This window comes from Drosophila subobscura, chromosome E, assembly GCF_008121235.1.
Source record: "Drosophila subobscura isolate 14011-0131.10 chromosome E, UCBerk_Dsub_1.0, whole genome shotgun sequence".
NCBI classification, from domain to species: Eukaryota; Metazoa; Arthropoda; class Insecta; order Diptera; family Drosophilidae; genus Drosophila; species Drosophila subobscura.
Genome location: NC_048531.1, coordinates 13,858,592 through 13,880,588, shown reverse-complemented (window position 1 = coordinate 13,880,588; position 21,997 = coordinate 13,858,592). Strand labels below are relative to the sequence as shown.

General features: G+C 51.0%; 1 protein-coding gene across 6 annotated transcripts in view; it reads right to left on the bottom strand.

Moving 5' to 3' along the window:
- Window positions 1-21,997, bottom strand: part of LOC117891803 (chromatin modification-related protein eaf-1) — a 66,791-nt gene that overhangs the window by 2,511 nt on the left and 42,283 nt on the right. For 4 of the 6 annotated variants that reach the window (XM_034797478.1, XM_034797479.1, XM_034797480.1 and 1 more), the window contains one exon: window positions 20-853. In XM_034797478.1, coding sequence (XP_034653369.1) covers window positions 20-853 — 834 coding nt within the window. Of the gene's footprint in view, window positions 1-19; window positions 854-14,442; window positions 14,671-21,997 lie in introns of those variants that run through there. The other 2 variants (XM_034797483.1, XM_034797482.1) reach the window with 2 other exon arrangements.

The following is a 21,997-nucleotide window of genomic DNA, read 5'->3' as shown; positions in this document are numbered from 1 at the left end:
AGAGAGAGTTGTGGCTTACCTGCTGGTGGCAGACCCGGCAGGCCCGGAAAGTGTGAGTAGGCCTCCAGGGGGAAGGCACCCGCCGGATGCATCAGCCGCTCGTCCGATCTGTACGGCTGGAAGCCGCTCCTGGCCAGCATCTCTGGCTGCATGGACGCACTCTGCGGCGTGTGGCTCAGCCGCGCAATCTTCTCCGGCGGCTGTGGCGACGGTGGCGAGCGCTTCTTGCTGCCACCCATTCGATCATCCCCGCCTCCACCACCACTGTTGGACATGCCACGCTCTGGTCCGCCCCGACCTGCCACCGAATTCATTGGCACCGACGACGGAGGCGGCCCTTGGGCCACAGATGTGGGCACATTCCCACGGTCGCAGCCCACATCCTCCTCCTTGATGTCCGCCTGCTTGGCCAGCGTCCGCAGCGCAGCGGCAAAGGATCCGCGACTATTGGCCGCTGCGGCGGCGCTTATGGCACCCGGGGGCATGCCCACACCTGCCAGCTGCTGCTGCACTGCCGCAGCCACCGCCTGCTGTTGCGCTTGATGTTGCTGCTGCTGCTGCTGCTGCTGCTGCTGTTGGTGTTGTTGTTGCTGCTGCTGTTGTTGCTGCTGCTGCTGCTGCTGCTGCTGGTGCGTCTGGTGCTGCTGCTGCTGCTGCTGCTGCTGGTGTTGCTGTGGTGATGGAGTGCCAATGTGGTTGCTGGGCAGGGCGTGGTTCAGCAGGCCACTAGTCTGGTTGGGCGGCACCGGGCTGCCGGCCACACCAGAGCCCGGCGGCGTCTGCAGGTGATGCGGCACGGGTATATGCGGTGCCGGGCTGGTCGCCGGTCGCTTCTGTCCAGCCTTGGGCGGCGCTGCAAAGGGAACGAGAGAGAGCATAAATAACGGGTTGGGCTAGTCCGTTGAAGTGGAGCAATGGGGGGAACATGTGGGGAAATCCGAGACCAGTCCGTGGGCAACCGTGGCTGCATCTACATATGTAAATGGAAGAAGGAGAAGGAGCAGGGGACAGGTGTTCCCCACTGTGTCGGATTTCCTTTGCTAATAACTGATTGATGTCGCCTCTCTGCGCGTACCCGAAAATTGCGCATTCGCCTCGTTGCTCTTGCGGTAATTTGCATACCCGTGGAGGAACCCCACGGGGAGGGAGGCAGCACGGGTGGCAATCGCTGGTCGGATGCAAACTGCAAAGGCCTGAAACTTGCATTTCGGACACGGCTCACTCAGGCATGCCGGGGAGGGCAGGGCAGGGCAGGGCAGGGCAGGGCAGGGGAGGGAGCCTGCTCTCCACCTTGGCCCCGCCTCGGCTTTTTCCTTTTGATGGCGGCTCCTCCGCTTGTCGCAAATTGCACGCCCAACGAATTTATCGATTCGCGTTTTGCACGCTGCGAAATTGCTTTCAGATATGACAGGCAGCGAGGCAGCCAGGCAGCGAGGCAGCAGCCCAACCTCTCGCTTCGCTGCGTTCCGTTCCGTTCCGTTCCGCCCCAGCTCTTTGGCAGCTCCACCCCTTTCAGGTCAGATCAGGTGATGGTCCACTCGACTGTCGCATTCAATGCCGAATGGAATTTGCAACGACAACATCGATGACATCGCAGAGGCTGCTGCGGAGGGCGGGCGGCTACGATGAGTGGAATATATGTACATGTTGGGGGGAGACCATTTCGCAGGTCCTTTGTGCACTTTAAAGCCAGCAAAGGGTGCAGCTGAAGAGCCAACAATTTCCCCGAGCCCAGGAGGGCCGAGGCAGATGAGATTTCAACTAGGAAAATCCAGCAACAGCAGCAGCAAAAAATAAATACGAAAATATTTGTCTGCATTTCGGCAGAGAATCAACAGCCAGCCGCAAAAATATGTAAAATGGAAAAAGGAAAAACGAAATTGCAGCAAGAGGAAGGCCTAAAAGGACACCCAACTAATCCCTGCTCCTGCTGCCACTCCCACTCCTCCCAGTCCCTGCAGTTTGCACTTCATAGATTGAGTTTTTCTGGCATTTTATTTGCATTTATTTAGCAAAGGAGAGAGTCGCACTCCGACTTGCATCTTGTTTCCATTAGATGCAGATGCAAAAATGCATCCACAGAATGTTTTCCACTCTGTTGTTGCAATTGTGGCCAATGTTGCAGTTGCAGGTTGCAGGTGGCAGGTTGCTGTAGGTCGCTGCCAGGACTCATCATGATAGCGTCTGCTGCATAAGCTTTTCGGGTTTTTCGAGCATTTTGTGTGTCGTTTAACGTAGCAACAGAGGGAGAGGCAGAGGGAGAGGCAGAGGGAGAGGCAGTGGCAGAGGCAGATTTGTGTTGCTTCTCCTCCCTCCCCCCCCCATCCCCCACTGACGTGTGTATTTACCAAACTAAACCCAAATAATGCCCGAAACTGCAGCAGAGGAACGAAACATTCGATGTGGACTACAACAATAAAATGACGACAACGATGAGGACGAGGACGAGGACGACGATGACTACGAATGGGAATGGGAATGTGAATGCGAGTGCCAGGCAGTGGTGCAGGGGAGCGGGGTAGCGAGGGAAGAGCAGAGAGAGAGAGGGAGGGAGAGAGAGAGAGCGCGCGGGAGGTGCTCCGATTCTGCTGCCTGCACGAAGCAAAACCAAACAAAGCTTCTCGATGGCTCGACGGCTCGATGCCATCGTTGACGTGGCTGTGCTGTATTTGCCCAACAGCAGGGGGGAGGCGCAGTAGGGAGGGGGTGCGGAGTGCAGAGTGCGCAGAGTGTGCCGTGTGTGTGAATGGGAACTAGAGAATCTCCTAGCTGCTAGCTGGGGAATCGGCCTAAGCCGCCCCTCCGCTGCACTCTCCCTGCCTCCTCCCTTCGATTGTTTGCCCTGCAATGGCTGTTCTGTTTGTTTGCATGGGTTTTGTGTACTTCAACATGTTCCCCAGTAGCAGCCGAGACCCAAACTCGAGTCCCCCAACATGCCACACCGTTGGCTGTCATTTTGCATTTGCCACACCCAGCAGCAGCAGGCACACAGGGAGACAGCGAGAGCGAGAGAGAGAGAGCGAGACCCTGCTCAGCAATAGGCTGCGATATTTGCCGAATTTAATCAGCGCACTGACACGAGAGGCACCACAAGACTGACTCGCCTCGCCTCGCCTCGCCTTTCCCTCCGAATGTGGAGCGATATGGCAGCGGGTGCAGGGGGAGGTGCAGCTGCAGTTTGGAGTCATTAAAGCCTTTCGGAATTCGCACTGAAGCAGGTGAAGGATCAGTCTTTAAGGATGCAACTGGCAGGCGATTAACAGCAGCACAAATCAATGAAATGAAAGTCCAGTGTGGGATCTGCTTATGCCACTACCATTCCGGGATTATTCCTCTACAAATGAGGCCTCAATCTCTGGCTACTTCCACCTCCTCTTGTGCTGCCTGCACTCCTCCCCTGCAGCTAAATTCTGTTGCTAAAATCTCTAATAAATTGGCTCTGTCTCCATTTCTGTTCATTTGCTCAAATGCAAAACTAATTTTCGCAAAGTCAATTAAGTGAACACCGGAGAGGGAGAGAGAGAGAGAGGGGGGTGTAGCAGCTGGCAGTCTGAGAGCATGGAATGCCACAGAATGCAATCATAACTGCCAATAAATGAATGCTGAATAAATGATGCCATGAAACAATGCCCCAACCACTGGGCAATGCCAAATGCCAAATGCCGACTCTGCCACTGCCACTGCCACTAACCACTCGACTCCTCCCCTGCCTCCTGCTACGCATTGGAATCATCCAGCAAATGATTATTATTACTATTGTAGTGCTAGAGGGGTGCTGGAGGGGTGCTGGAGTGGGCTGGAGGGGCATGCATTTCTGCTTTGCTGTGGCATTTCTGTCACATTTTCGCATTTTGGGGTTCAATTCGATCAAATTGGTTTTTCTCGCTTGGCTGCACAATATTAAAATGTTTGCCCACTCCCCACCTCCCCCCTGGAACCACATTAACACATGTTTCCATTCGCTCAGCCTCAGCCTCAGCACCAGCCCCACAGCCTCCTCCTCCTCCTCCACATTCAACTGCTGGCGGTGCCCCGCTTTTGACATTATGCTAAAATTCAGAGCCCGAATGGCACCCATTCCCATGGCTGCTGCACACACACACAGCACACCCAGCACACACACACAGTGACCAAAAATTCCTTGCCATAGCGATGGAGCGAGAGAGGGAAGGAGCTGGCACTGTCGACAGTTGCAGGCGATTATTCCACCACAACTAATTACAGTGGCAAACGGGAGTTCAGCTCAGTCTCTCCACCTCGTCCTGCTCCTCCTGCTCTACTCTATGGTGCTGCTGTGGCCAGGACATGTTTAGGTCAGCCACAGGACGAAATTCACATGGGCCACGACAAGTGCACTCTCGTCCAGGCCATGAATAATTTATTTAATAAATACATTCACAATTAAATCAAATGCGAGCAGAGGACGCAGGACACGGGACACACTCCCCCGGTAATTATGTGTGTGTGTGTGTGTGTGTGTGAGAGAGAAAGAGAGAGTGAAATGAGCGTTGAATGAGCAGCAAAGTACAGCAAAGAAAACTTTAAAGGGAAAATATCTGCAGAGTGTTTCAAATTGATTTTTGCTTGGGATTTTGTAGTCCCTGCTTGGGGATTTTGTTATCCACTTGCAGGTCTTACTTCCCCTGCCCCTTGCTACCCAAAAGCCCATCAGAATTGCTAAACATTTCCCCTCCTTTCTGGCGCTGCTCCTCCCATAACCCATTCCAATAAGCAACTCTCCTCCGCTCCTCCTCCTCCTCCTCCTCCTCCTCCGCTGCTGCTGCTGTTGCTCAGCCTAAGCACACACAGCATGTGGCAGGCGCAGCTGCTGCCTGCGGGTTGTTGCCACAAACAGCCCCCATGCAGCACCCAGCAGCTCCTTTATCCTTTGTCCTGCATCCTGCTAATGCAAATCTGAGTCCGAATCTTTGGCATTAATTTACTTTCGCAATTTGCAGCGTGTCTCGGCTCGGACTACGTGTGTGGCACAAATTAATTATAAATTAAGTTTGATTCCGTTGCAGTGCGGCCTCCTACCCCTCCCCCTCTCCCCCTCTGTGTCTCCAGCTGTGTGTCCTGTGTGCATGTCCTGCGGCTGCTGCTGCTGCTCCTGCTGCTGCACTGCAGCATTGGACGGCCGTCAACTGCTTCTGCGGTTTCATATGCAATTATTTGCCATTTGTGCTATGCCCCGACCGGAGCGACCCATGTCGACAGCTGCCCCAGCCCCAGACCCAGTTACAGTCCCAGCCCCAGCCCCAGCACGGTGGTCAGAGTTCCCCCCCTGCTGCTGTTGCTCCTCCTGCTCCTGCCCAGTTTTGGCCACACTCGCCCCGGGGCCTGTTGCGGCTGCCGCAGCACAATGGAAAGGAAGAGCTCTCCCTGTACTGCCCCCCTGCCACCCCGCCCTGCCCCCATCCTTGCCAAGCTGAAGGGTAGCCGGAAGCTGCAGCAGGAGGAGGGAGCAACGGGAGCAACGGGAGCACAGGAGCCTGCGAGTTTAGTTAGTTGGCAGCTCATGCATTAATTATGGCTGGTCTGCTGCGGTTGCAGAGAGCCCCACCCAGTGCCAGTCCAGCTCCTGCTTCCCCCAAGCAGGACACACTTGCGGGAGGAGGCAGGGGGGGGAGGGGGGGAGCACATGGACACATGGACACAAGCAAGTGCAGCAGCAGCAGGCAAGAGCGTAGCTAAAACTGACCGCAGCAACCGAATCCCAGCAGGATCCGCCCCGGCAATGCCATCAATTTCGAACATCGACCATCGACGTGGCACAGGCACCAGCCCCAGCCCCAGCCCCAGTCCGTGCCCATGCCCCATCGGAACGGAACGGAACGGAGCGGCTGTGGTCACGCCTCCATTTAGCTAACTAAAATTACCAAAATATTCCACATGTCCGAGGAGCAGCAGCAGGAGAAGGAGAAGGAGAAGGAGGTGTAATACGATTTGGACATCCCATCCCGCATCCTGGCGTCATCCTGGCACTCCGAACCGATGACCCCCCGCACCACCCGCACGGCCAAACAATTTCATTAGCCACACAAAGCAACAATAAATATGCATAATAATTTCATGCATTATCATGCAGCTGCAGTTCCTGTGTGTCCAGGAAGCAGCCCAACACATCCCCTAACCAATTCCACAACCCAACAGCCAACAGATCCTGAACATGCGGCACTTCCTGCCACTGCAAGGAGATGGAAGTTGGAGCATCGATGGCAGCGCTAATTGGGGCAAAATATTTCTGCTAAATAATAGTTTTCGGACTGGGCACAGCATTTGCGAGTCTTTCTTCAACACAAAATGATGCAGAAATTGTTTCAATGTGAAATATAAAATATTGAAAGCAAAACAAATGCTGCTCAAGATTTGCCTGCCTAAAGATTGGATTTAGCACAGAAAAACCAACACAAAATCAACAAAAAAGCAAAAAGTAATTTTAGGTTCTTCAGACATGGAAAAACTGTTTTTGTAACGCTAATTCGGCTCATTAAGTGCACTGACAGCGGCTAGCTCTAGTCCTTATTTAAAGCTGCTAAAACCATCCAAAATTGTGTTCTCATCTGCACTCCCACTCCCCCCGCCTGTCAGCAATTACAAACTGCAAACCCAAAGCCTGCCCGCGCCCGCCCTTGTTGCTGCTGCGATTTCCAGCATAATTTCCACCTCAATGCTGCTGACGAAATGTCATTGCTGTCATTTGGTGGCACTGTCCTTGGGCTGCTTCATCATTTTTTACTTCATTTAAAGTTTCTAGTTCCCAGTTTTGGTTTCCATGTAACTCGTGGCAACATTGCTGCTGGGCCCTCAACTAATTACAACTTGTCGCACTTCAAAGTGAAGTCCCCCACTCATAATTGTAGCCACAACACCCCCTTGTTGTGGCAGGTGGAGCTGGAATTTCCATCATTTGCATAAATATTTATACTTTTTATTCGTTTTTGTTGCTGTTTTTCGGTTGAAGCAGACACCCAAGCAGCAGCAGCAGCAGCAGCAATCAAAACTTGTTCGTCGCGTGCTGCGTTTCGTGTTTGTTTCGGGTTTCGGGTGTTTTCGAGTGTTTCGAATACTTCGAGTCGGTTATAATTTCATGGAATTAAACATCGATTTTGGGGGCGCAGAACAGGCCCCTTTTGGGTTGTCTGCTGCCCCCACACCTACACAAATCTCTCCTTGTGTGTGCTCCCAGCAAAAAGCGTTCGTTTTAATTAATTGGAAAGCAAAAGGATTCCCAGCAATGTTGTCTACACGACGCCAAAAATGCTTCGACTGCATTCCGGCACGCAGAAAGGACGAGGCAAGGAGCAGATGCCACCACACAGAGCGGCAGAGAGGAGGCTGCGCGGGAGGGGGGGGAGAGCAAGAAAAATGTTTGCAAACTTTTCGGCTCGCATTCGTACACAATTTGAATAGTTTGCAGTCGCATTTTCTGCCTCGCAAGAACACGTACACAGGGACACACACACACACACACACACACACAGACACACAGACACACAGCCACAGACAGACAATAAACAAGTGCCAGGAATCAGGAGCACAAAGGAGACGACGACTGCCAGGAGCAGCAGCAGCAGCAGCCTGCCAAATATTGTCTTGCACAAGCAGAGAATTCCAACCACACTCGCTCTCTCGCTCTCTCGCTCTCTCTCTCTTACTCCCTCGTGCTGTCTCTCTTTCTCTGTGGCCATGCAATGCCTAGGAGCTGCTGGCATGTCCAGAATGAAGGAATTCCACACTGGAAATTCCCAGCACGCGCCCAAGAAATGCACAAACTCCACTACAGTCCAGAGGCAGCAGCAGGAGGAGCAGCAACAGCATTCCAAGGCTGGAGGAAGAACGCACTCAGGCAGTTCCCCGGAGCAACTAAGATGCACCCGCACACACAGATGATGGATGGGTTCCATCCATTGGGTTGAATATATAAAAACACAAATGAACACACAGGCTGGGCCTTGCACTCTGCCGAAAGGTATGCCAGTTTTGAAGGGCTGCCAGTCCCACAGTCACTCAAAGTGCAAACCTCCAGCTCTGGCAAATATTTCCAATTAAATCTCGAAGAAAGCAAGCAGCAAAAAAATAAACACACTCAAAGGGAAAGAGTTGCGGCGGGGCGGCAGCTCAAGTGCTCAAGGAGAGAGCCGGGAAGTAAATAAAGAATGTAGTTGCCACATTTACATACTGCATGTGCATGTGTGTGTGTGTGTGTGTGTGTGTTTTAAGGACATGCCTGAGATAACTCAGTAGGAAGCGACGAACTCCCCGGCTGCTCCTTAGGGAAACCTTTTGAAAATGATAACTATTTGGGAGCAACACATTTTCCTCTGCTGTTGGACTCTAAGTTGGATTAGCATCCAGCGGCACGGATGATACTTACAGTAGAAATTATTGCCAGCCCTTGCCAAATGGGTAAACTCACCTGAAAGAGACAGAACATAAATAAATTAGCACAAGTTTCGGAATAATAATAATAATAACAGATAAGATGATCTGTGGAAGAGGAGTGCATGAATATCTCCATAATCCAAGCAGACAACTGCTGATGGATGTCTGAATTGCCAACGTCGGCAAATGTTAAGGCTAAGACCAAGGACAGGACAGCAGATCCCCTTCTGATTAAGTTGCAGACACACACGCAGGCACAACTAATGCCGCTTAATCCTGGCAACTGTTTCGCAGGATTTCCTGGGACTTGAATTGGTTTCCCTTTTTATGGTCACACACCAGCACCAGCCGGCACCCGGCAGCCGGCTCACGGCTCCCCCAACCACAAGTAACCCTCTCCTCTGCTCTGCCATGGTCTCTCCCCAGGGGTCTTTTGTATGCATTGTAAATGCCTAATTTTGGTCACAAGGGACAGAGGGAGTGAGTGAGAGAGACACAGCCCGCAGCCCAAACCCAAACCCAAATCCAATTCAGGAGCCCGCAAAGGCGACGACCGGTCGTCCGACAGTCGACGAGCACTTTGTTAATACCGTATTTATGCGCAATTACGTATTTTTCGCATTAGTCAGCCAAGCAGTCAGCTTCGGGCAAGGACTCTGTCAGGGACTGGGAGTCGGGAGAGTCGTGAGTCCTGGTGCCGGAGTTGGAGTCGAGACGGATTGCGGATTTCGAGTTGAGCGTGTCTAAGGGATGTTTGAGATGCCTTTAGCCGCTGCCTCCGCCTCATCCTGCGCCTCTGTCTCTGCCTCTGGGTTGTTGTCCTCGCACCGCCTCCTCGCCCTTTTCTGCACCCTTTGCCCTCCACAGTTGATCCTTTTATTTAGTATTTTCCACTTTTCCTCCTTCGTCTTTTTTTGCTGCTGCCATAGACCATGTTGTGGCTGCCTTTTCTTGGCTTAGCGCTGTCGCAATCCAACCCTCCCTTCCCCCCTCCCTCCGCTCTTTATTCTCTCTCTCTCTGTCTCTTCCTCCTTTCTCCTCTGCTGGCTGCTGTTGATTCTTTTTATCTTGGCAGTTGAAAGGCGTTGCTGGGTCTCGCCTCCGCCAGCTGTCGCTGCCCTCGCTCGACCCTCGCCTCCTTCTGTCCCTGTCTGTCCGTCGCTGCCTCTGACCCCAGCCATCGCTGTCTCTCCCCTCTCCCTCTCCGCGCTCTTCCTCTTGAGTCATTTACTTTTTACTGCCGCATAATATTGTCCCGATTAGCACAAACACAACGTTTTACCACAAAATCATCATCATTAGTGACGCTAAGGCAAAAGGCTCGGGCTGTGGCTGTGGCTCAGACTCAGACTCAGACGCAGGCAGACGCAGGATCTGGGCACAGTCCTTGTCTTTGCACAGTGGGGCTGGCAGCAACGAAGGTAAACAGGGAAAGAAATTTACACTAAAATAATTCTGTTAAAAGAGGGAAACATGTCCTCGAGGGACAACACTTTCTTTTTCTGCACTTTGGTGCCTGTTTTGCCCCACTGTGCCGAGACGCAACAAAGCAGAAAGACGGCACGAACGGCCAAGGACGTCGTTGGGCGAGAATAAGCAGCAGAAGCAGTAAAACAAGCAGCAGGAAAACAGGCAGCCAGGCAGAGGCAGGCGGCAAAGAGAGACAGGAGGCAGGCAGCAGTTGGCAGGGGAAGAGGCAGTCGGCAGGGGGCTGCGGCAAAAGGCGTCTATTATGCGAAGGCATCATTTAAGGGGATTATTTTATTTGGGCTCTAAACAATAAAGTGGGTTTATTAAAGGCGAAATGCCCCACCAAACACACTGCCCTGCCCTGCCCTGCTCCTCCTCCAGCAAACCCTCTTGTGGTTGCGCCACTCCCCCCACCGTCATTCCATTCATTCTCGGGTTTCTCCTCCTGCCCCACAGCACACAGGACGCAGGAGGCAGGAGGCAGGATGTCTGTGCACAAAAGATGTTGCGCTATAAAAGTGCAAAAATGTGTTCTTCGCTCTTCAAAGTGCTCCTGCCCCTCAGTCCGGACACCCTACGGCAGTTGGCCCCATCCACCATCCACCATTCACCCACCAGCCACCAGCCACCCACTGGCATCGCTGGTGGCTCCTACGTCCTGTGGCTGCTCTTCTTTATCTTTATTATTACTTTGTGCTGCAGCCACCACTGTTTGTACAGTTGCGTGTGGAGGCGGTCTGCGACTTGGCTTCAGCCCTTCTCTGAGCTTTCTGCTCCCTCTTCCCTCGCATTTTTGATACCCTGGCAGCGGTGGGTATTATGGTTTGGCAATGGCAGAAGCGGCAGTTTTGTGTTTTTATTAAATTCATTGTTAATATTCACACAAAGGCGCGCTCCCAATTTCAATTATACAAGACACAAGTCTGAGCCGAGCGGCAAGTTGGAGCTCAACACATTGGCCAAGACTTAGCACCACCCACTACGCCCCCTCCCAGTCCCAGCACGAATGGCTGGGGCTTAGTCAGCTCATGGACATCGCATTACAGAGCCAAAGCTGATTAGCCGCAAAAGAGAGAGAAAGAGACACAGACACCAGTCAGCAGTCAGCAGACAGCAGGAGTCTGCTCCTGCTCCTTCCTTCAGCCAGACAGGGAGGAGGAAAAAGCATATTGTTTTCTGATTCTTTGATGTGCTCATTGTGGGACTGGTACAAATACAAACACGCAAATTGTGCTCAAGATTAGAACTGAAGTCAATCAGAGGGGAATCGCCTTGGAACTGCTTCAACTTGAAGTGCTTGGAGGAGAAGTTGCACAAATTAAAGTATTTATGCACCCGCTTTGGGGTGTTAATTGATTTTAGGCAATTCATTTATGCAGGGACTTGGGCAAGTCTGCTGAACTGTGACACAAAAATGAGACGCCAAAGGGGTCTTTGCAGCAGTCCCAAAAGCAAAGATCGCAGCGGAATGCACTTGAAAACTTTCGAGCAAGAAACTTTGGCACCAAAGTAAACGAAAAGTTCAAACAGAGACTGAGGAGACACTTACACCCAGAGAAGAGCAGAGGGAGGGAGGAGTGCACAAGTTTCTGGCGACATATTTGGGACAGGATGGTAGCAGACACCATGTGCAGACAGGCACTGATCCCTAGTGCACACACACACAGCACACACAGCACCCCGACAGGGAAAAGGTTAAGCGAAACGAACCCACACTGACTGGGCGGGCAGTCAGGGGTTAAGGCTACGCCAGGGCAGGGGTCAAGCGGGGGGGCGTGTCTGCCCTGCAGGCCACACAAAATGAAAAGTTTCTCAAGCAAGTTTTCAACCAAAAATGGGCAATGAGTTTCCACAGAGAGAGCAAGTCTCTCCCCGGAGACTGTGTACATTTTTCGCAAAGAAAAACAAACGAATTTTCCAAAATTCTTTTGCAGTATTAAAATTTGTGTTTCCTGTTATCCTCTCAGCATTCACTTGTATGTGTGTGTGTGGGGGGCGTGCGTGTCTGTCAGAATGTGGCTGCTGGCTTTTTAGTGTCAAAAGCTGTCGCCCTTCCATGTCCCTCATGTCACATAAGTGGCAGGCCGCACAGCCCCTCTAGCTCGAGGGGGAAAAAGGTGCAGATGTGTCGTCCTAAATGCTGGCTGGCTGGCAACGACAGCAACAGCATGTTAATGACTCTGACCCCTTCTGTCAGCTGAAGGCGTAACAACATCCAGGCACATCCACAGAAGTGGACCTGTGGCCAAAAGGGTCCCTTCTGGGCTCTGGGTCCCCCCGCGTCCCTGCTCATTTCGTGCCTTGTCTTGTCAGGAGCTGCTTAAGTAATTGGCATACAAATTTACGCACTCATTTCCCTGTCTGTTGCTGCTGCTGCTGCTGCTGCTGCTGCTGTCCCCCGAGAGAACTCTCGTTAATGCTGCTCCTTGCAGTCTGTACATTAATTTCCAATCTGCCGGAATCCATGTTGCAACACTCAAATACAGATGTCCACCCCCCTACGAGACAATCTAATTGAATGTGTGTGTGGCAGGCAGCTGCTTCTGAGAAAGATACAAATTATTCAAGCACTTGTCGCTGTCCGGCAAGAGTGCAGGCGGCAGAAGAGTGCCGGGCGGCAAGCATTGTAATCATCATTCGTGTCGTGCCGTGCCGTGGCACACCCTAATTTAGACATATCATTGGGGGGGGGACTGGCTTCTAATAAGCCCAATAATAGTCAAAGCATTTATCTGGCTCCACTTTTCTACCCTCCACTCGGCCGATTGAGACATATGTGTGCTTGCCCGAACAAAAGATGGACAATGGAGAGCATGACGATGCCCGATGATTGTTTGTGCAAATTATTAACATTTCAGTGGCGATTCCCATTGCTGTTACTAAATAAATATTGATTTTAAGTCAAACAAGACACAACACAAGAGAGGACTGACAGCTGGAGAAGGAGCAGCAGTGGGAAATTCAAGTGAAAATCAGCCATCAATTGACATTTAACAAGCCATCACCATCAACGGCAAAGTCACTTGTGTATTATTTTTGGGAATTAATAATGCCTCTGTCTGTCCGCTGGCAGCAGTGTTTATTTATTTTATATTCCAATTCAATTTGCCAGAAAAATAACACAATCATAACACACACACACACACACACACACACACACACACACACACACACACACACACACACACACACACACACACGGAAATAATGGCAAAAGTAATTTCGTTTTGTATATTTGGCGGGCGGCAAAATCTCATTCTAAAATATTTACACACGAGTTCGGTGGACAAATGAATTACAAAACGCTGTTTGATTTTATAGTGGGGATTATGGTGGGTGTGTTGCTCGCTGGTTGTGCTAATAATTCAGTTTGTTTAAATATTAATTGACTTTGTTTGAGGCCAAGTCGATAATTGAATGATTAGTTATGCAAATGCACAAGCAGAACAATGAATAATAATGAGTATTCCACTGAAGAGAATTCCATCTATTCCTCTGTTCTCTCGGTTCTCAGCATCTTTCTCTGTGTGTGGCATGAGCACATGTTTCACTCGGAGAGACACAATTTACAAGGTGATAATTTTTCCCTGGCAGCGCTAAAAACCAACAACGGATCAACGCAACACAAGAACACAAAAACGAAGATGATCATTGGAAAAATAAACAGCAGCCGAGCAGCGGAAAGTGGAAGGCAACACGGAGGTAGGGGGTAGAGTGCAGAGGTGGAGGGAGCAAATGTTGCAACAGCTGCTGTGGCAGCCAAAACAAATAACTTTGATCCGACACTTCCACATTTCCCCTTGCAGCAGGATATCAGCTGTGCTGCTGCGTGTCAGCAAATTAATCAATTCCCCCGCCCGCGATCGTGTTTATGTTGCGTCTCTCTGTGTGTTGCCCTGAGTGATGCGTTCCCATTTCCATTTCCTCCCCAGGGGTAATCCGCCCGCCTTCAAAGTGATCTCCTCAACGCATCTCTCTGGGGATCGATCGTTGTGCGTGTTGACATTTAATTGTCGGCCCAGGGCCTCGCATGTCAAAATAAATAGACGAAAATTAAAGAAACTTATTGGAACAGCCACAGCTCTAGCCTCAGCTCTCTGCCCAAACGAGTGAAACGGAATGGAATGGAATGGGAATGGGAATGGGACGGGTGCGAGGTGCCATTAGATGAGGGATGGAACTATTTTTGGAACTACGCACTGGCCCCGAGCGGCAGACAATTAATGCCAAAGCATTTTTTGGTGCTGAAATTGAAATTTTATTACTCTTCAAGGTGGTGGGCGAAGTGGGGAGAGTGGGGAGCAGAGCGATTTGTGTGTTTGACAACAGTTTTAGATGGGTATCTGTTGAAAGTTCTCCATTAAGCACGGGTGGGGTGGGGCGGAGACTCCCAATTGGAAGATGGAACACAAATAAATTTCAAAGAATGCAAAGTGATAATGGAGGGATCAATGGGTGGAATATTTGCCCGATAGAAATTCCAATTCTACCCTACCCTAAAGCGATCTTCTTCAGCTTCCATGTGAATCAGCATCGTCATAGGACGAACCTTTTACCTAGGATGGGAGAACTTTACCAACGACTCACCACAAATCGGGATCGGGGCATGAATGCTGGGTAATCCTCTTGGTAGCCATTCCATCATTTATTCTGAGCTGTAATCCAGGCGAGGTGCCACCACTGGAGGGCAGGGCACAGACACAGGACACTGGACACTGGACACAGGCACCCGCACACTCGCTCAATAACCACCGAGGGAGATCCTGTGGAGTGTCTCTGTGCTCTCTGTGTGTGTTTGTTTGTGTGTATATATCGGGTTGCACTATGCGTAAGCGCGTACTCCTCTCTGCACTGCACTTCACTCCGCTCCTGATGTTTCTTCCCTTTTGTATTTCTGTTTGCTCCTTTTACTGCGTTTCGCGATGCGGGGCACAACAAATTGAGTTAATCCAAGAAAACGGAATAATAAAACGCCACACAAGCAGAGCGTACGAAAGAGTGAGTGAGAGAGAGGGCTCTGCCTCTTTATAAATGATGCCTCTCCGTGTTGTTGCGTGCAAAAGGTTGAGATTTACGGGTGGCGCGAGAGCAACAGCAACAGCAGCAGAAGGAGGAGCAGGAGCAGGAGCAGGAGAACTGCATTAATGAAAGGCAGCGAAACGGGGGAGGTACCGAACGAACTTGAGTTGGCTTAAGCCCGAGCTGCGGAGATCCGGATGCGGATGCGGATGAGGATGCAGGCGGAAGTTGTTTTCTCTACCTCCTGGCGCGCGCTCTTCTTCTCGGTGCACTCTCCACTTCCACTTGGTTCCTTCCTTCCGGGCTCTGCGCTTACCAGCGCTTTCCCTCTGGCTTTCTTTTATTGCACTTCACCGAAAAATGCACTGCGCGTTTTTCTTGCTCTTTGCCACAGCACACAGCACCGCACTGCACCACACCACACACCGCTCCACACAACTCCTCTTGCTTGCTTGCTGTTATTTCTTTTCGTTTCTTTTCTTTTCTTATTCTTTTCTTAATTTAATATTTACTTTGCACTTTGTTTAACTTTTAGTCGAGCGCTTTTCTTTTCATTTTACTTTTCCAATTTAAATTCCACGCCGGAAAAGTTTTCCCTGACTGCGCGACTGCGGATCGCTGCGGGGCGGAGAGAGAGTGAGAGAGAGAGAGGGAGAGGGAGACGGCAGTGGGAAACTTTTTGCCGCTTTTCGCTTTACTCCTCGGGTTCGGCAAAGGTTAACGGTATCTTGGAAATGAGGGCCACGACTGTAGTTGGGCGGAGGAACACTGCACTGACACCGAAGAAACACTCAGACTCCTCCTCACGACTCCTCCTGGTGTGTTCCTTGGGAACATGCAATTTGCTTATGGAAATATTTGCACCACTCTCAAGCACTGAGGCGGGGCGGGCGGGGTGTTGGGTTGTAAAGTTGTAAAATTCTGCGGGTGCCCACACAATTTCCCACACACACGCACACGCACACGTACAATTCAAGTGGCCGCCATAATTACGGTGTAATCGTAATCGCAATTGTGATTGTAACTGTAATTGTAATCCAATTCGCTTGGCCGCCTCTTCACGCCACGCCACACAAACGCCACACCACACCACACCAGTCAGCGATGCACTCACACTCTCTTAACTCAACGCGACACTCAACTGGAATCACTCGCACACAAAACACGAGAATCTCAAGCACCACGCGACTTAACCGTATATTTATAACCGTTAATTGTCTGAGGCATCAGCACTGGCAGAGGAGCGAGGAGCGTTTACCAGCAAAACCGAAGACACGGCAATGGCGACGATTGTGAAAGGACTAAACGGGCGAACGGTAGTCGGCAGACGAGTCGACTCGAAAATGGGTAAGACGTCAGCTCAGCACACACACAACACACAACACTCGCACTTGCTTACGCTCTCTCTCTCGCGCTCTACGAGCGCCCCACACACACACACACACACAGAGGGAGGGCGGCAGGCAGCAAAAGAGAGAGAGTACGTACAAGCGAGAGAAAACTGCCGCCCGTTGCTTAGAAAAGCGGCGGCGTCGGCGTGTGAGTGGCCCAAAAGAGAGATGGAGCGAGAGAGTGAGAGAGAGAACGTGAGCTAGAGAGCAGGCGAGTGTGAGCGCGAGTGCGAGTGCATGGCAATTCGTGTGCATTCTTTTCGCCTTCGCTCCACTCTCTGCTGCTCCCTCGCACTGCACCGCACTGCACTGCACTGCACTTTGGGGGTTGAATTGATATGTACTTCCTTGCTGCCAGCCACGGCATGACATGGCAGCTTGTCAGAAAGCACAAGGGCTAGCGGCAGAGGGAGACGGAAGAGGCAGAAGCGGCAGAGTCAGAGTCAGTGGCAGTGGCAGTGGCAGAGCTAAATGGGAGAGCAGAGTTACGGGCTCAAAATGGTGGCCAGCCACCGCAACAACACAACATAGTTGAGGTCTCTCGCTCAATCGGTTGCTGCCGCTGCCGTGGCTGCTGCTCCAACATAGCTGTAAACAAAATTTGCGGTTCATGAGCTCAACACCTTCGCAGCTGCAGAAGCAGAAGCAGCTGCAGCGCAGCGACGTCGAAGTAGAGTTCAGGTGTCGCACCATGGAAAATATTGCTGCACACTTTTCCGGGCAGGAATGTCGGAGAGGGGAGAGAGAGACAGAGAGATGAGAGCTTAAGTTGAGTTAATTATTGTAAAACACAAACACTGCCCTACACAAAACTCAAACATAAGCCACCCCGCCTCAGTCATTAAATGCATTGTAATTGAGTGTGCAAGCAGCACAGTGTGGGCCAGAAAAGAGTGGACAGAGGGGAGTTCATGCTTGAACGAGCAATGTTATGCGATTGATGGCTGGAGAATGGGAAGGCAATCGAACAGAAAATGGAGCTACGCTAAAGATATGAGTATGTTTAGGGATTATGATTGGGTTAGCGCAGATTTTGAAAGTCTTAGAAATCGAAAACTGCAACAAACGATAACACAATATCCTTTTCAGATCCCACCACGATCACCGATCGATCGTGGACCCTAAATTAAATTGATTGGAAATAAATTGCGCACAAATTGCGGCCTTAGGGGTCGCCATCGATACGATCTGTACTTCAGTTCCTGCACCCTTCACTCACAGCCCAACCCCTAGCAATGTTACAGTATTCTCTGTACGTCTCTAATATGTATTATCCCCGATTCGAACAAAAGAACCCGAACCTCGCATCTCGAATGGGGTGTGTGCGTGTGTGGGGAGCCGTAGCCGGAGCCGGAGCCGGATCCGACGAGAACAATGGGGTGAAACGAAGTGCTGGGTAGATAAAAAGAAAAACAACAACAGCAGCAGCAGCAGCAGCGGCAAATCTGAAATACTCATGCATGCATGCAGTGCTTCTGTGGCTGTATGTGTGTGCCGGAACAAAGGCAAGCTTCATGATATCCTCGGATGAGCATTTGGCTGAAGCTGCCTCTGCTTCTGTTCCTCCCTCTGCTCCTTCTTCTACTTGCTGCTGGCATTGCGGTTCGCTTGGATGTATGAAATGTTGTTGGCAGTGTCGCTACCTCTGTTTCTACACACTAACCCAAGGGCATTGATGTTTTCTTAAGCACTTTGATGCAGAATTTAGCTCTCCAACATATTTACTTGCTGATCTTCGTATGCCAAAAGTATATCCAAGTGGATGTTTTTTCTGCGTCATGGCAGGGTATTTGCTGCTTCGACTCCCCTTTCCTTGGTGTTGCTGTTATTTCTGGTGCTGTTTATGTACCCACACACAGGAACAGTTACACACATAGTCACACACTCTCAAAAAGGGACGATTACGGCGATGACGATAACGATGTCGATGGCGCAGCGGGACCGAAGCGGAACAACTACGAGTGGAGAGTATATGTGTGTGTGTGTTTGTGTGTGTGCACATTGGCACATTTAACAATGGCTCTGTGTGAGTGTGTGTGCGTGTGTGTTTGAGTGTGTGGCAGGCAGCCCGACAGCCCGACAGCCCGGCAGCAGGCAGGACGTGCAGTGAGGCGATGCCGACTCAGCAGGCGATGCGTGTAAAAAGGATAATTTGTCAATATGTTCACTCGTTCCGGATTTGCACGGCCTTTTGCCGGCAGTTGGCATCATCATGGGATTGAATTGGGCTAGCACTTGGGCTTGCCCTGGGGTTGTGCCTGGCTGTGGGTGCATGGGTGTGTGTGCGTGTGGGCCAGAGGACCGCCCGCTCTGTTTGCTCCGGTTCGTTCGTCCCTTCGCTTCGTGCCCGATTCAAGCAGCACTCCTGCTGCTCCTTCTGTTGCTGTCGCCCACACAAATTCTTTGTGCGCCTCTGCCGCTTATTCAATTGCTCGCTCAGTCAACACGAACTTCCCCTCTGCTAGCTGCCTGCTCCTGGGCACAGTCAATCCTCCTCCATCTCCTCTTCCATCACATCCTGGCCATTTTCGGTTGGCTGCTTCCACCATTCAGTTAGCAATGGTTAATAGGGCTTAGGAGCTGAAATTATTACCTTGTTCAGTGTGAACCAAGCCAAATCGGATGACGCTGATGGCTTTGGCCAGGATACATATTGCCATGCTCCTCTCATTGTGTGTGTGTGAGTCCACTTGGGTGTGCTTTTGGCTCGATAAACATTCGATTAGCGGTCGATGTTCGTTCGATAAATGATCGATAAATGCCAGAGTTGCTTCTCCAAAAGATATTCCCATTTTCATGATCTTTTAGCCATCTCTGCCCACTGTCCAGGAAACAGGAAAACTTGTTCAAAACCAATTACAGTTCAAATCTCCAGTGTGGCACATTCCCATTGCCATCGAAAAAGCAATCCGACTGTGGGCCAGCCACGAGGGTGCAACAGCCAGGAAGGCAGGGCCAAAAGCAAAGCAAAGTCATCGCCAAAACCAATAACAAAATAAACTCCAAACCCCAAAAGCCTCAAACCCGAACCCGAACAACACCAAACCCCGTTCTGCCTTGAAAAACCACAAAAGGCCACCACCCACAGCCACACAGGCGGCCACCTCCTCAACCATCCAGTGCCCATCTCTGTGCTCTGTTCGACTCGTTCTCCCTGCGGACTGCCTCGAGACACTTCTGCTCCGCTGCCATCGTCGAGGACAAAACGCTGGCGATGAGATTTTAAAAGCCATTTAGAAAAACACCCTCAGACACAAAACAAATCCACAAAAATACCGACACGGATACCACAGGGCCAACACACAGAGGCACTTTCGCACACACACACAGATAGACAGAGAGAGAGAGGGAGAGGGAGAGGGCAGCACTCACTCACACCCAGACAGTGGAAGAATAAGAGCAAAGCTTACACAAAAGTGGCGTTAAAAATGATGCGGAAACACGATGTTCGTCAGCGTCGACGGCGACGGCAACGACTACAAGGAATGAGCAGGCGAGAGACAGAGAGAGAGAGGGAGAGAGGCAGAGTGAGAAGGAAGGCCGGGGACAGTGTCGACAATGAGCCTTCAAGCGAAAACCGCTGCTAAAACTTCACGCTTAAATATTTTTCACACCACATAGCGACAAGTTTGTAAAGACAGAGAATAAAGGGAATGAGTAGGAGCAGAAGAGTGAAAAGGAGCTGGAGGATGCATGGTGGCAGGAGTGAGATGAGGATAACTACGCGGCCAAGACTTCAAAATGGCACGAAACCCACAGGAAGTGCAAGGAATGCGCGGGTCGGTGAGTGCCAGACCGAATGACTGAGTGGAGTACGACACAGAGAAACAAGCGAAGAGAGGGGTAAGGTGAGGAGAGAATGGAATGGAATGGAATGTCCGTAAGTAGACGGCAAATGTCTAAATACCCTTTCGCTAGTGCCAAATGCCGCAGATGCCAAACGAAGACCGCAACGAATTGCTCTCAAAGCTCAGGCTTTTACGAGACGAGATGAACGAAGGAGCAGCAGCAGGATCTGTTGCTTGGAATGCCACACAGCAACAGAGGGTAGGGCAGGAGTATACAAGAATACAACATAATGAACATGTCCATATGAATGCCGGGCAGGGAATGCAAATGAATGTTTCATTCGGCTGAGTTGGAATGCAATGAATGCTCATCCACCCATCCACAGTGACCACTGAACCCCGAGTGAATTGAGTGGCTGGCAACTGTTTGATGAATATGTTACTGAATTAGCAACTGATCTGAATGATCGTATGCCAAAGAGTTCCTGTATTCTGCTCACAGTATTCGTTATGCTCTCACTTGGAGTGGAGCTTAGGGCAAACGATGCCAAATGGAGGAAAACGAAAACCCAAATCTAAACCGAAACACAATTGTTGGAAATTAAAAGGAAAACTTTAATCATACCCGCGGGCAGTCACACAGCAGCCAACCGGATGGGAATGGGGATGGGGCTGGGGATGGGGGCGTGGACTTTGTTAGAATCTTGGGAGTTCGTTTGCAACTGTCTGAAAATACAAGGAAACTTCTGCAAGTTTCCGGTCGTGTGTACAATATTCCGTGCTCATTTCCGCAGCCATTTCCTACTGCCCACACACACACACACAGCACACACACACACACACACAAAAGGAGTCCAAGTCCTGCCACAGCAGTCGCCAGCAGTCCGTTCCGGGCCAAAGAGTCCAGAGTCCACCTAAAGGCAAAACTCTCAGACAATTGTTGTTCTTCCAAGGCGCTCCAAAGTTCCGAGCGCAACTTGGCTCTGGCTACGTTCAGTTGGGATCAAATCGAATCGCTTGGAGTGTGTTGCGGGGCAGAGGGGGGGACATGGCATTGCATTGCATGGCATGGCATAGCATACATATGTATGTAGCGATTACTTCCCTCTCTCCAAGCAAAGTGCAAACAAGTCTCTGCCCCCCCTCATAGTTGCATTTTGGAAAAACTTTTTCCACCAGCTTCCTCTCTCTCTCTCTCTCTCTCTCTCTTTAGGACCGACAGACGTCATAAGCTCGGGCGAAGGGGAGCTGCAGGCGGAGATGAATTTTTGAATGCTTGCAGGATGCTGCGGTGGTCCTGTCCCTGTCCCATGTCCCTGTTCCATGTCCCTGTCCTTGTCTCGGTGGTGTCTCTGTGTGCAGATGGTTATGGCGGTGAGGCTGTGTGGGTTGTGTGGGTTGTGTGCACAGGCAGTCAATCAATACGTCAGTTCAGGGCTCATCAAAAATTCCAATCACAAATTGGCAGAGAGCCGACAGAAGCGCACCATCATCCTCTGTATGTGTGTGGATGCGGCTGTGAGTCGGAAGCCAAGTCAAGCGCAGGCCCAAGAGCAGGACCCGCCACCCCAACCCACACACTTGAGTGACCTCCTGCTGGACGGATCGAAGGCGGGCTGACGGGGGGGAGCGATGGGTAAAGTGGTCTGGGCGTAGGCAATAATGGCATTTAAATGCAGGGTCACGTATCAATTTACTTGGTTATTAGTTACGAGGAGCATAACCTGCTCGGGGTCCCAGGTCCTGGCCCAACGTTGCGACTCCTTGGCCGCTCTGGTCAATCCACTCTTTCTCTCTCTCTTCCACAGTCTGTGCCTGTGGCTCCCTCTCTCTATCGCACTCTCTCTGTGTGTGTGTGTGTGTGTGTGCCTGCCTGCATCCCATTTGATATGCCCACTTGGTCGGGGCCGAGCGACCCGCACTCGCCACTTGCCCTCTAACCCG